The sequence below is a fragment of the Carassius auratus genome, chromosome 6 (genome assembly GCF_003368295.1).
Source record: "Carassius auratus strain Wakin chromosome 6, ASM336829v1, whole genome shotgun sequence".
Classification (NCBI taxonomy): Eukaryota; Metazoa; Chordata; class Actinopteri; order Cypriniformes; family Cyprinidae; genus Carassius; species Carassius auratus.
In genome coordinates, this window is record NC_039248.1 from 18,828,013 (window position 1) to 18,841,543 (window position 13,531).

General features: G+C 34.5%; 2 protein-coding genes across 3 annotated transcripts; both read left to right on the forward strand.

Moving 5' to 3' along the window:
* The first annotated feature begins 200 nt into the window (after positions 1-200).
* Positions 201-7,317, forward strand: pde6d (phosphodiesterase 6D, cGMP-specific, rod, delta). Of its 2 annotated transcripts, none has more exons than XM_026264491.1 (5): positions 201-541; positions 5,201-5,289; positions 5,484-5,594; positions 6,591-6,696; positions 6,795-7,317. In XM_026264491.1, exons 1-5 carry the CDS (start codon positions 492-494, stop codon positions 6,874-6,876), a joined length of 438 nt encoding a protein of 145 aa, XP_026120276.1. In that variant the 5' UTR covers positions 201-491; the 3' UTR covers positions 6,877-7,317. The 2 variants fall into 2 exon arrangements, with proteins under 2 accessions (XP_026120276.1, XP_026120269.1); XM_026264484.1 differs by having other exon boundaries at positions 218-541; positions 5,484-5,609; positions 6,795-7,314.
* A 364-nt stretch (positions 7,318-7,681) lies between these two features.
* Positions 7,682-11,976, forward strand: phb2b (prohibitin 2b). Its single transcript, XM_026264501.1, has 10 exons — positions 7,682-7,748; positions 8,574-8,703; positions 9,771-9,855; positions 9,988-10,067; positions 10,200-10,384; positions 10,500-10,629; positions 10,704-10,807; positions 11,048-11,125; positions 11,360-11,436; positions 11,546-11,976. The coding sequence occupies exons 1-10, from the start codon at positions 7,728-7,730 to the stop codon at positions 11,565-11,567; spliced, it is 912 nt and encodes a 303-aa protein (XP_026120286.1). The 5' UTR covers positions 7,682-7,727; the 3' UTR covers positions 11,568-11,976.
* The last annotated feature ends 1,555 nt before the right edge of the window (positions 11,977-13,531 follow it).

The following is a 13,531-nucleotide window of genomic DNA, read 5'->3' on the forward strand; positions in this document are numbered from 1 at the left end:
TAAAGCCCACTATGCATAAATAGACCTTTATTCAACTGAATTGTATTTATATGTTAACCCCTGAAGCGCCTTATTTATTCCATAACAAATAATGTATGGATAACTTTTGTCTCACACGCGCTTCCGTTCTGCTGTGTTCGAAGGACGTATGAGGGGTTGCCATCGGTGACGCGTCCCTACGCAACCAAACCCCGCCCTGGTCCTTGCATCTCTGCTACGATTGGGGCATTTAATCCAGGCCTTCGAAATCTCGCAATATAATTGGTCGAATCAGCTATCAGTCTTCCACAAAAATCTATTTACAGTAGGTTGTGAGCGGATCAAGTGTATCCGTTAAGATTAAAGCTGGATCTCACTGTAACTAAAAGCTGTTTCGAGGTGGATTTTATGTAATTAACAAGCTATTTTGTCCAGTATTTATTAGTTATTCCTCGGTGGAACGTTTTAATTCGTCTCGTTTCATCTGCTGAAGCTGAAGATCCAGGAAAAAGATGTCTTCGGATGAAGACAGAGCGAAGGAGATTCTGAAGGGGTTTAAACTGTATCCTTAAGTGATGATGGGACAGATTAGCCTGTTAGCTACAAGCCTCAAACTCACACAACTCTGCATTATAGCTAGCTATGTTTATTCAGGTGTAAATCTGGATTAGGTAATTCATTTATCGGTTATGAAACCAGGACTTCGGTATTATTTATGCTGTAAGAGATGCTAGCTACAGTTAACAGGACAAACTAGGAGGTGAACCATTTTCATATTATGCCATGCTTTCTTAATTATTATGTTCGAGACTAGGTTTCAACAATATACACATATAAATAAAAATGCCTTTTATTTTAACAAACAAACTAAGGCTATATTTGCGTCCGTGGTTTTAAAACAGTTTTTTAAACCGATTATGACATTTTCAATTTCATCCTGTTAATTTTTTAAGCGGTATATATGAGCAGTTTGTTTATTAGTGTGTGAATGATATCTAATTCAATAATATCTAACTCTAGCACTCTATTCTAATTCTTTTCTTTTTTTAAACTTGTCCCTTTTAGACTTGCTGATTGTTTTCTTAAAAAACGAACACTGGCTTTCTAATCTCTTTGTACTCTAACGTTATTTGTTTTCTTTTCAATTATTATACAATTAACAAAAGCAAAAAGACACTAAAAAACTAGCATGCACTATTCTTTTTCTATTCTGTTTTCTTTTTATTTATTATATTATTTAAAAAGCCCTTGCTACGTGCACTGCACTATGCTAATTGAGACTTGTTATAGCACTTGTATATCATTGCTCTTTTGCTGATTTAGATTTCTTCCATTGTCCTCATTTGTAAGTCACTTTTAAGACAAGCGTCTACTAAATGACTAAATGTAAATGTAATGTCTAAATGTGAATGAATCAAGATTACGTGTGTTATTCTATAAATTGTATAAATATGCTTGTTTTTGTTAATATGCATACCTTGTTGCTGGCATATAAATTGAAATTTACTAGTGAGTTAGAGTTAATTATGTTGAAGAAAGCCATTTCAAAGCAGTCTGGTAGTGCTTATAAGATTATAGGCACTTCCAGGTAAAATTCACACAAAGTTTGACATTTATTTGAGCATATCAGCATCAGTAACTAACTGTGGGATGTTGTTCATTCCTTCAGATGAAAGTTTGGTTAATGTTCTCATGGGCTTCAGGATACTATGAGACTGACAGGAACCTGATTCTTGGGATCAGGTGCATTAGATGGGTGAAATCTCCTCACACAGTTTGTGCCTGCCATCACGATTACATAACACTGGCTAGTGTTTCTATAATAGGCTCTGTAAATCTGATGAGAATAATCACTCTAGCACCAGAACCTTCTGATGGGGTGAAAATAGCCTTATCTGGAAAATTTAGACTCCCCTGTCAGTCCTGATGTACACTGTTTTCCAAATATTTCTTCAAGTAGACATGCGTCTATTCTGTTTGACCTTCACTGGGAAAGCAAGGGTTTGTCTTACAGGCTGGTAATTCTTAAATCCTTGATTTGAAAGGACAGGGATTTGCTGCCTTATGCTCCTCACATCCAACTCTGTGTTGCTTTGTGGCAAAGCATTGAAAAATGATTAAAACGTATGCAAATGTTTATCTTTCAGTGAAAGATTTGTGGACGATAGTGTTGATCGTCTGTAAGGAAATGTTTTGGATTTATACTATTGTTCAAAAGTTTGGGGTCATATAATAAAGTTACACTTCTATTCAGCAAAGCTACAAATTACAAACATTGTAATACAAATTAGAAAAAAATATTACATAAGTATTAAATTTCCCAAAAGTGAAAGAATGTTTAAACTTTCTATTAATCAAGAAGTCCTGAAGAAATGCATTTCGGTTTCTGCAAAAAACAACAACAACAACTGTGTTCAACATTGATAATAATAAGAAATGTTTCTTTAGCACAAAATCAGCATATAAGGATAATAATAAATGCAGTCTTGTTGAAAGGAAACAAAAATCTTACCAACCCCTAACTTTTAAATGGTAGTGTATGTTAGAGTGTCTGGATAAAATATTCAGGTATCATTTTATATTCAGTAGAATATTACAACTGTATGCTGTAGTTGTTTATAGTAAACTGGAGAATGGGCTGGCATGCATATTTTTTTATTAACCAAATATGGCGTCATCTAATATAGCACAGCTCTTTATAGCAGTGTGAATCTGGTACAAAGCAGTTGCGCAGCACAGACAAATTTTCAAAGGTTGTGTTATGCAATTTTATTTCCAGGCTTCATCTTATTTGCCCTGTGTAGTTTTTTTACCCCAGTGTGGCCCAGAGGTGACTACTGTGTGCAAAGCACCAATCCCTTGAGTGGCTACAAAAAACACTGTGTTAAATAATGAAAAAGACAGAGATTGTATTATGTGCCAAATTATGTATTTAGATATTTTAAAGGTGTGTGGATTTTGTGTGCTTTCAATGCCAATTTTATGTTCCTCTTCCAGGAACACAGTACTGTGTGTATTTTTGGTAAAGCTTTAGAACTAACATAGCCTCCACTGCCATGTGATGCATTTGAAGTACTGATTTATTGTATTTATTTATTTTTTTTACTATACAAAGTTCCTGTAGCTCTTTTGCAACAGTACGCAACAATGGATGACATTATAAAAAAAACGAATGTGGCATGAAAGCATTGGTGCCGAAGGGACTAATTACCTCGACAGTGACAGTGTTTGTGAGTAAAAGGGTCCCTCCCCTGCGACTCTCTCAATGTGCTCAGCAGGTGAGATCCCACAGACATCTGTGAACAATAATCTCAGATGCAGTCACCTGGTTCATCAGATACAGAGCCTGGCACTTTAAGGGTGTAGTTATTCATTTTTAGTAACTTCAGCTGTTAGCATCTAAATTCAGGGTGAACTATATCACAGGATATGGCACATCAAATTAACTGGAAATACGAGAATCTCTTAACCTTTCATGAAGTTGGAAAAATTGCTAAATTGATGTTTAAACACATTATTAGTGCATAACATCTAAAATGTAATTGTCGTTTTTGCAGTCTATACATTGTGCATGAAAATATGGGATCTATTCAGTAAAGTTATCACTAAATAGTTTCATTTGGTACAGTTTGGTCATAATTTAAAATGAATCCTGGCTCATGCTTCTGGTTATTTGGGTCTCGGGATTCATTTAAAGTATTTTAATGCCTCAGAATTGTTCACTATTCATTTGAGTCTCCATAAAAATGAGAAGAACCAAATAATAATAATAAATAATATATAAAAAATAAAGTATTTACAAATAATTGTAATTCTTTTATTTTTAGAGCTGTCAAACGATTAATCGCATCCAGTATAAGTTTTTGTTTACATAATAGATGTGTGTATATTTATTATATATATATATATAAAATCACATATATGTATATGAATGTTAGATTTATATATTAAATATATTTATATATAATATAAAATACAATAATATAAATATATATTGTATTGTGTTATATTTTCAAAATATATACTGTATGTATGTTTATCTTTATACATTATAAATAAACAGTACACATACACATATTATGTAAAAAAAACCTTTTATTTTGAATGCGAGTAATCACGATTAATCGTTTTACAGCACTATATTATTATTATTAGAGCTGAAGTGTCAGTAATATTTACTTTTTAATGAAGGATTTTTATGTTGAGTCCTTTTTATTCATACAGGAACAACTTAGGGATTTGCATTTGTTAAGAAGCATTTATGTGTTGCTATTAATGCTTGAGAGATACATGTAGCACACTTATGCAGCCCTGGCTGAGGTCTCATGGGGTCGCTAACTAGGGCCTGTGCAATGCACCTATAATGACACATGCAGCCTTGTGTGAGTGTGCTTTGCTAGCCTGAAAGGCTCATACAGTTGGTCTGAAGATGAAGAGGTCAGATGTCATTGACACAATGTAAAAGACATTGTCACAATCCATTGTTTAGCTGAAAGATCAGGCTGTTTTTGGACTTCCAAGTGAGGTCTGTTTCAGTTAACCTTGCTGGGCTGTTTGCGCTAATTTCTGCTGATTGTAGTGATTAGATGTTCTTGAATTTTGTCATAATTTCAGGGAATATTTAGCTCATCACGCCTTTTGAGAGTTACCGTATTTTCCGGACTATAAGTCGAACTTTTTTTCATAGTTTTGCTGGTCCTGCGACTTATAGTCAGGTGCGACTTATTTATCAAAATTAATTTAATATGAACCAAGAGAAATGAACCAAGAGAAAACATTACTGTATACAGCCGCCAGAGGGCGCTCTATGCTGCTCAATGCTCCTGTAGCCTACATTGAAAACATAGAGCGCCCTCTCGCGGCTGTAGACGGTAATGGTTTCTCTTGGTTCTTGGTTATAAATAAATGCGACTTATAGTCCAGTGCTACTTATATATGTTTTTTCCTCGTCATGACGTATTTTTGGACTGATGCGAACTGATACTCAGGTGCGACTTGTAGTCCGAAAAATACGGTACTCTGTGGAACACAAAAAAACAAGCAAGATATTAAAGTGTGTTCCTCGCACAAATCTATTATGTGGCTTCAGAAGAGCTGGAATATAGTGCAGGTGTCTTATAGGCTGCTTTTGTAGTGCTTTTTTGTTCTTTTTGGAGTTGGCCCTGACATCAGGAGATGTTTTCATTGTCGGTCTGTTCAGCATGCCTTAACTTGTCTTCAGAAACTGGATGAATCTTAGAGATGCAGAGACAGGGAAGGTTCTCTGGCAGGGAACTGAAGACCTCTCTCTTCCTGGGGTAGAACATGAAGGTTTGGGATTCTCAGCATTACCTTGCATTAAAGATTTAAACTATTGACTCGATTAAGCTATGCCAATTCTTCTCTTATGTTCACTACTCCACTGGTCCTTTTAGTGATGTCAGTGAGATGTCAAGATCAGCTTTGGTACAGTTTGGTACAGAATGGGCCATGTCTGGTAGCTAACATATGATTTTGTTTTCCAGCCCGGGTTCCTAAGAAGATCCTGAAATGTAAAGCTGTCTCCAGAGAGCTGAATTTCTCTTCGGTAGAAAAACTGGAAAAATTCCGACTGGAACAAAAAGTTTTCTTTAAAGGCCAGTGCCTAGAAGGTTGTTCTAATTTTTTCTTGCATATTGCACTTTAGTGATAAGGAACAGCAATTAAGAAAGTAGTGTAAAATTAGAGCTCTCCTTTATAAAGTGGCTGGTTCTGAAATATCATTCAAATTATCTAACATAGAGAGGTCTTCTCAGGTAAGGAGCTCCATGACTTTTCTCATTGTCCATTGATAAAAAAAGGACATAATCCATTTTAATAGTGTCGCCACTGAAGTCAAATAATGTAAAAAAAAAAAAATATATATAGTCACAAGACTGTAGTGTTAAAAATAGTAATACACCACCTTTATTTCTGAATACTAATCATATGTTCTTATCTTTTCTACAGATGTTATAAAAACATACATAAACATTCTAACTAAACACTGCTAAAATGTGTTATATATATGAACTCTAAACATTTGATCATGATATTGCATTAATGTGACCTTCATATCATAGTCATTGTTTAGTTAGATTTCGTTTTAATGCATTCCAAATCACAGGAACATGTAATTTGTAACTTCTTGAACAACCTGAACAGTATAATTTAAATGCAATGTTCTCAGATTTCTTTCAATAAACAAATTATTACACATTCACCACTAATTCACTACAGTTGACTATTTACATTTTGATATATTCTTGCCTTCATGGTTATTTGGAATTAGACTTAAGCTCGTTCACACCAAGAACAATAACTATAAAGATAACTATAAAGAAAGCGATATTAGCACACCAGCGAATTATATTGTCTGTTTATTCTAAGTGCACGTTGGTCTGCAGCTTTAAATTCTCGAGCTTGTTACAGCAGGATGGATTCTGCTTGGCTGTCAATGTTTGTATGGTTCATCAGCAGGAAAAAATCGCTCTGAAAATAATTCCAATGATATCATTTCTCGATGCCTTTATCATTATATTTGTAGTGTGGACTCTGCTACAAAAAACAAACAAAGTACTTACACATGTAATTTGTCTTTTTTTTTTTTTCAGAGTGGTTTTTTGAGTTTGGTTTTGTGATTCCTAATTCTACAAACACATGGCAATCTTTGATAGAAGCTGCACCAGAGTCACAGATGATGCCTGCAAATGTCTTAACGTAAGAGTTTTCTTGGGGGGAAATCTGATATTCTACATACTTGATATTAGTTAAAGTTGCTCATGGATTAATCACACATTAAATTTTGTCTCTTGCAGTGGTAATGTTGTTATAGAGACCAAGTTTTTTGATGACGATCTTCATGTCAGCACATCCCGGGTACGACTGTTCTACGTCTGAGACATGGAACCTTTACTTTTTTTTTTCTACTGTCACTCCAGAGGATGGACCCATCACTACAAGTCTGAATAGCCAGAGGAGACACTCTTCATACTGAGTATTTCCTCTGAGGCGCTGTGACAACAGCATTAAAGGGAACATTTCAGTAGGACCCAGTTTCAAGACCAATGGTCACACCAGTTTTATGGCAGATAAGGACTTGTACATAAGAGCTGTCATGCTCATGACAACCGGGTTGTGTAAATTAACTATTTGTATATTTTTCCTCTTCTCCTTCTATAATTCAATCCTGCAATGTACACTGCTTCCTTATCAACTGTTTTTAAAAGGTTTGCTCTCAGTCTGTGTGGTTATTCATGGTCTCTATTCATGTTTTTTTTTTTTTTTTTTAGTTAAACTGTAAAATAGGCTGTGTTTTAAAATAAATTATATAATTATGGATTAAAATATTCTCCTATAAGTCTTTCTCTGCCAGTTTTAATAACACACATTGCATTGCATGTCAATGAACATAACATAAAATATGTAGAAAATAAGAAAAAATTTAAACAAAAAAAAGTTTGAATGTTTTAAAACAATTTGTGCATTCTGATTTTTACATCAATCACATATAATTAACTAGAGCACAAATCTGTATCCATTTAAAATTTCTTAATGGCTTTCATCTGGGCCCAGTTACATCACATTTGTTTTAAATGAAATGTTTAGTCTTGGATATGACCTAGCATATAATTGCTTTATAAAGATTAACCATCCAAAACGTGTATATACCCAAGAGTACTACATTACCCATAATTCCTTCAGGTTTGAGCGGAAGTTAATCGTGACAACCTTGGGTAACTCTTGCAAGCATGGCGAATAAAGAGCCTAACGTGAGTATACTATCTTATTTCTTATTCTGAGTATACATAATTTTATAAATGCTCAGTAATGAAAGGGGCAACTTTTTATACACTGTCACATTCAGCTTGCCAACAGAAATCGGAAGACAAAGAGAGTGTTACATATAACGTTACAGTACTGTACATGAACAGTAATGATCTGCTCATACACTAATTAAAGCGCATTCTAAAATTAAACGTGCTGTCAGAGCCCTCTAAAATTTGACTTATTAATAGGGATTTGAATATTAATAGTTTCTGAAAAACAATTTCTGACTTTGAATACCTGTACTGAAGTCCTGACCTTTGACGTTTAATATCACCTGTAACAACTACCCAGTCAGCAACATAGTGTTGGTCCAGATCCGGCCCACACATATGGCACGTCCTGTGAATGTTATTATGTATTCATTACATTATATTAGGTAGTTATTACACACTAGATAAATACTAGGTAGTTGGTGTGTAGACTCACAATTTTAATATTTTCATGCAAGATTTACTGTTTTGTTTGTCACAGTTCCTTCCATGATCTGAATCAGAATGTCAGCTTATAGAGTAATTTCCCAGACAATGGTTATTAATATTAACACTTTTAAAGGGCAACGTTAAAATAGAAAACTGGAAAATTCTATCCATGATTAATTATACCCATTAAGTTTCAAATGATGGCGCTGTCGTAACATTTAACCCTTTTGGTAAGACCCTGTCTGTGCAGATTTTACTGTTGCTATATAACGCTAATATTGTATTGTAATATTGTATTGTAATGTAATTTGTTCAGAAAATGAATATTATTATTTTGTAATCTCACAGAGGTTGCTCCAGAACCTAAAGGATCTCGCCGGACGCATGTCCTCTGGCTCAAAGGGTGCTGGACTTGGTCTGAAGTTGTTAATTGGAGCAGGTGCACTTGCTTATGGAGTCAAAGAGGCCACATATACAGGTAATTCAGTATTACAATAGTGTAAAGTATTACATAAAAAAGGTATTAGAAATAGAGATCAGGTGACTAGAGCAAATGTATGCACTACTATTCTAAAGTTTGTGATTAAGGTTTTGTTTTTGAAAAAGAAATTAATTCAGCAAGGATGCATTAAATTGATCAAAGGTTTCAGTAAAATGTTTGTTTTAAATAAATGCTGTTCTTTTGAACTTTATATCGATCAAAAAATTCTGAAAAAGGTTAATATATATATATATATATATATGTATATGTATATATATATATATATATATATATATATATATATATATATATGTATATATATATATGTATATATATATATATATATATATGTATATATATATATATATATATATATATATACCTTGCTATGAAAATATGTTAATAATTTTAAGAAGAATAAGAAAGCTCATGAAATTTGCATGATATTTTTTATTTAGTACTGTTCTGAATAAGCTATTTCTAATAACAGATGTTTATATATACTTCACAAGAAAAAATAATAATTAAAAATGAATTATAAAAATGACCCTGTTCAAAAGTTTACATACCCTTGCATCTAAATACTGTGTGCCGTTTCCTGGATGATCCACTACTGCTTTTCTGTTTTGTGGTAGTTGTTCATGAGTCCTGCATTGGTCCTTAGCAGTTCATCTGCCTGCCTGCAGAAAAATCCTCCAGCTTTTCCAAAATCCTCCACCTTTTCCAAAAGTTACTGTATGATTTTGAGAACCATCTTTTCACACTGAAGACAACTGAGGGACTCATACGCAAATATTACAGAAGGTTCAAATACTCACCAGTGCTCTAGATGGAAAAACCATGCATTAATAAATTGGCATATATTAGAATAATTTCTGAAGGATTGTGTGACACTAAAGACTGGTGTAATGGCTGCTAAAATAATATTTGCTTTTACAGGAATTAATAAAAATCTATTAATGTAGGAAGCATTTTAAATTGTAATAATGTTTTACAATATTACTGTTTTTAACAGTATTTTGGACTGGTAATGCCATCACTCACACAAATTGTCTTGTTTCTAGTGGAGGGCGGTCAGCGTGCTATTATCTTTAATAGAATTGGAGGGATGCAGATGGATACAGTCCTCTCTGAGGGTCTCCACTTCAGGTAGCTTTTTAATGACTTGTTGAACAGTTTTCTATACTTGTTCTCTTTGAAAGCAAACCAATGTTTTTTTCTCTCACCATAATAAAAAAAGGAAAGCTGTAGCTTAAAAAATGAACAACATTGTTCTTATAGGATCCCATGGTTTCAATATCCAATCATATATGATATCAGAGCGAAACCAAGAAAAATATCCTCTTTAACGGGAAGCAAAGGTACATTTTACAATTTTATTTCATTGTCATAGTCATGCTTTATTTACTTTCATTTCAACAGTCATAATTCATTCACCTATTATTTAAATGTGGCTACCAAATTGTAAATTCTTGTTGTTGTAATGTGGTCAGACCTGCAGATGGTGAACATCGCATTGCGTGTGCTGTCCCGACCTGTGGCTTCCAACCTTCCTGTCTTGTACCAGCATCTGGGGAAGGACTACGATGAGCGCGTGCTGCCGTCCATTGTAAATGAAGTTCTGAAGAGTGTGGTCGCCAAATTTAACGCATCCCAACTAATTACACAAAGAGCCCAGGTTAGTATTTTCTCACAATCTGTCACTCAGTTTTGAAAGACTTTCACCTATTCTAGACATGAACATTACCATTACATGGACATTAATGTGTCTTCTCCACTGATTTCGATGAAAGGTCTCTCTGCTCATCCGACGGGAGCTCTTTGAACGTGCTAAGGACTTTAACATTATTCTCGATGACGTGGCTATCACAGAGTTGAGCTTCAGCAAGGAGTACACAGCAGCTGTGGAGGCCAAACAAGTTGGTAGGTAAAACTGTGCTGAAGCACAAAATATGTGGACATAATTACTGTAATAAAAACTGTTTGTGGTCTTCCAGCCCAGCAGGAGGCGCAAAGAGCTCAGTTCTTTGTGGAGAAAGCGAAACAAGAACAGAGGCAGAAAATCATCCAAGCTGAAGGAGAGGCCCAGGCAGCCAAAATGGTTTGAGCTTCTTACATAAAAATACTTACTTTTGCCAAACACTCACAAGTCCAAATGTCATGGGTATTTTAAATATTTTATTTTTAATTTTCTTATTAGTATATTATTAAATTAAATTATAATTATTATATTAGACTAGTATTATATTATGTTAATATTATTCATGTGAGAAAATGAATAATATCAGAATTTTTTTCTCTATGAGATGAGAACTTTAGTTTGATCTGGTCTAATTGACAGTTGGGGAAAGCCGTCACAAAGAACCCTGGTTACCTTAAACTCAGAAGAATCAGAGCAGCGCAGAACATCGCCAAAACGGTACGCTATTATTCACTTCATTTTATTTATTCAGCATTTTTAATGTGTTTTCCTGATGTAAACCGTACACTTCACCCATGTAAATATTTGATGTTCACTAGCAGTTCTGCCAAAGTTCAGCTGGTCTTGGATGCCATATGTTTTGGCTTAGCATTTGTTCAGTTCCTTTTAGAAAAAGCTGAATGTTTTGATGTCCTTTCTCAAAGCCCTGACCAGATGAAGGTTGTTTTCCAGGTGGCGGCTTCACAGAACAGGGTTTACCTGAGTGCAGATAGTTTGGTTCTGAATCTACAGGACGACTCTTTTAACAAGTAAGAACTGTTTGCCTCCTCAACTGTATGCATTTTTTGTGATTTCTTAATTAATTACATTGGGTCAAAATATAGTTGATGTTGACAAAATCTTCTGTTTGAATTGCAGTTTGTCTCTCGGGAAGAAGTAACCCATTCAGAAGCAACTCTCATTCCAGTTGTCAGAGGCTATATTACAAGTAACCGTATGTGTGTCCTTTGAGATGGCATTTTCTGATTTTCTCACAAATGAATATGTCAGTCGGGGGAAGACTCATTCAGTATCTAAGGGTGTTGTCCTGGGTAGTCAATTAAATTTTACATGACAAATTTAAAAAAAGACAATGAATGAAGGCAACAGTGTACTGTACCAGATCATTTAATTACTTTAGATGGTGATTGTTGTAACAGGAAACGTGTCTTTAAATGATACATTAGATGAGCTCAAGGTTGGTTGAGAAAAAATAAATACATCCATTTTCTTAAGAATTAAAAATAACACAAATAATTGTATACAATATGTGACTCAAAATGACAGCCAATAAAAACTTTTATATTTCCTATCAGTTTCCAATCATGTTTGACATTCGCCTTGTGTTTGGAATAACCTGCAATATTTTAATCCTAAAAATGGGTTTTCAGTTATAAGTATGAAACTTTTGGGGTATTAAACTGGCTTGGTGCATAAAAGCATCACTCAACCACCTGGTTCTGGTTACTTTAGCAGTCTAATCCTGCTCAGTCTACATCTCTGTTTATCCTTTGAACTGCCTCCTTCCTCCTTCGCTAAAACTCAGTAAAGTGGAGTGGGGCTTGTTTGGTTCTCTGATTGGCTCCTGTGTATTTGCATGCTTTGAAAAGCACCAGTGAACAGATGCTGAGCCTTTGTCAGACTGCATAGCCAAATACATGTCAGTGTTTCAATAAGAAAAAGTTACAGAAGAAATGATTGCTTAATCTCTTTTCTCATTTCTTCTTTTCTCATTTCTTTCTCATTTCTCCTATAAATAGATAAATATGGATGTTTATTGGCCATGTACCTGATGAATCAGGCTGATGTTTGGCTCTTAGCATTGACATTAAACTCTGACTTCTTGGCTGTTAATTTTAGGTTTCCATTTCCCTAATTTCAGTTCCGAAATTTACAAATACCCTTTTCCACTAAAAATGCAATTTTTTCAAAACAATAAAATATTTAGCAAAGTTTTAAATTAACTTCAGCATAATGTTTAATGCAGTGCAGCAGTTTAATGCAATCTTATTAAGAGTCAGTAGATCAAATTGCAGTGAGTTTGGCCAGCTTTACTATAGCTGTATGAGTAATTATTTTATCATTACTAGGGTAATATATATATATATATATATATATATATATATATATATATATATATATATATATATATATATATATATATATATATATATATATATACAGTTTAACCTGACCTCAGAGTAAGATTTTTGCAGGTAAACATGATAAGCAGATGAGAACTGAGAAGTCGCTGACTGCCTGCATGTTTCAGTGGATAATCAGGGGTTGTGTTGAAGCTCTTATATGACTCTGTGCTGTCTCAATATAATTAGATCATATTAAGCCCTTTGTGTACGTGTTTGTATGCAACTACAGCCTATCAGTATCAGATTTGCTAAAGGGCCCCACTAGGTGGCACCCAACGCCCAGTACTACATGGTTTCACGTTTCTTTCAGCTGTTGAGATAGTCTGCTAAATAAAACTACAAACGTTTGAGCTCAGGTTCAAGTCAAGTCTGTTCCTGTAGTTTTCATAACACACAGCTGGGTTAAGCGTGCAGGCACACGCGTGTTGCTTCAGGCTTTAAAGCATGTATTCATCCTTAATGGGCCCCTACACAATGTCCCTCTATAGTGAAAGGCTCTGTTGAAGGAGAGGAGGTTTTGTGCCACATGCTTATTCATGAGTGTGGGCTGTAGGTCAGGCGTCTGAGAGAGAAACACTAACACAACCCTCCTCAAAACCCAACAACAGACCAAGACTTCTAGGTTCTGAGTGGAAATTGTCCAATTAAACATTGTTGGACTGTTGAAATACAGTTCACATGGGTTTACTGTTCTCTGAGGTCCACTTATGTTATCAAG

Excerpts from the sequence above, each read along its gene's own strand:
- pde6d (XM_026264484.1), top strand. The coding sequence starts at position 492 with ATGTCTTCGGATGAAGACAGAGCGAAGGAGATTCTGAAGGGGTTTAAA. Across the intron at positions 5,610-6,590 it reads TAAAGGCCAGTGCCTAGAAG|AGTGGTTTTTTGAGTTTGGT; the intron begins GTTGTTCTAATT and ends TTTTTTTTTCAG. Across the intron at positions 6,697-6,794 it reads ATGCCTGCAAATGTCTTAAC|TGGTAATGTTGTTATAGAGA; the intron begins GTAAGAGTTTTC and ends TGTCTCTTGCAG.
- phb2b (XM_026264501.1), top strand. The coding sequence starts at position 7,728 with ATGGCGAATAAAGAGCCTAAC. Across the intron at positions 10,385-10,499 it reads TAATTACACAAAGAGCCCAG|GTCTCTCTGCTCATCCGACG; the intron begins GTTAGTATTTTC and ends TTTCGATGAAAG. Across the intron at positions 10,808-11,047 it reads AGGCCCAGGCAGCCAAAATG|TTGGGGAAAGCCGTCACAAA; the intron begins GTTTGAGCTTCT and ends TCTAATTGACAG.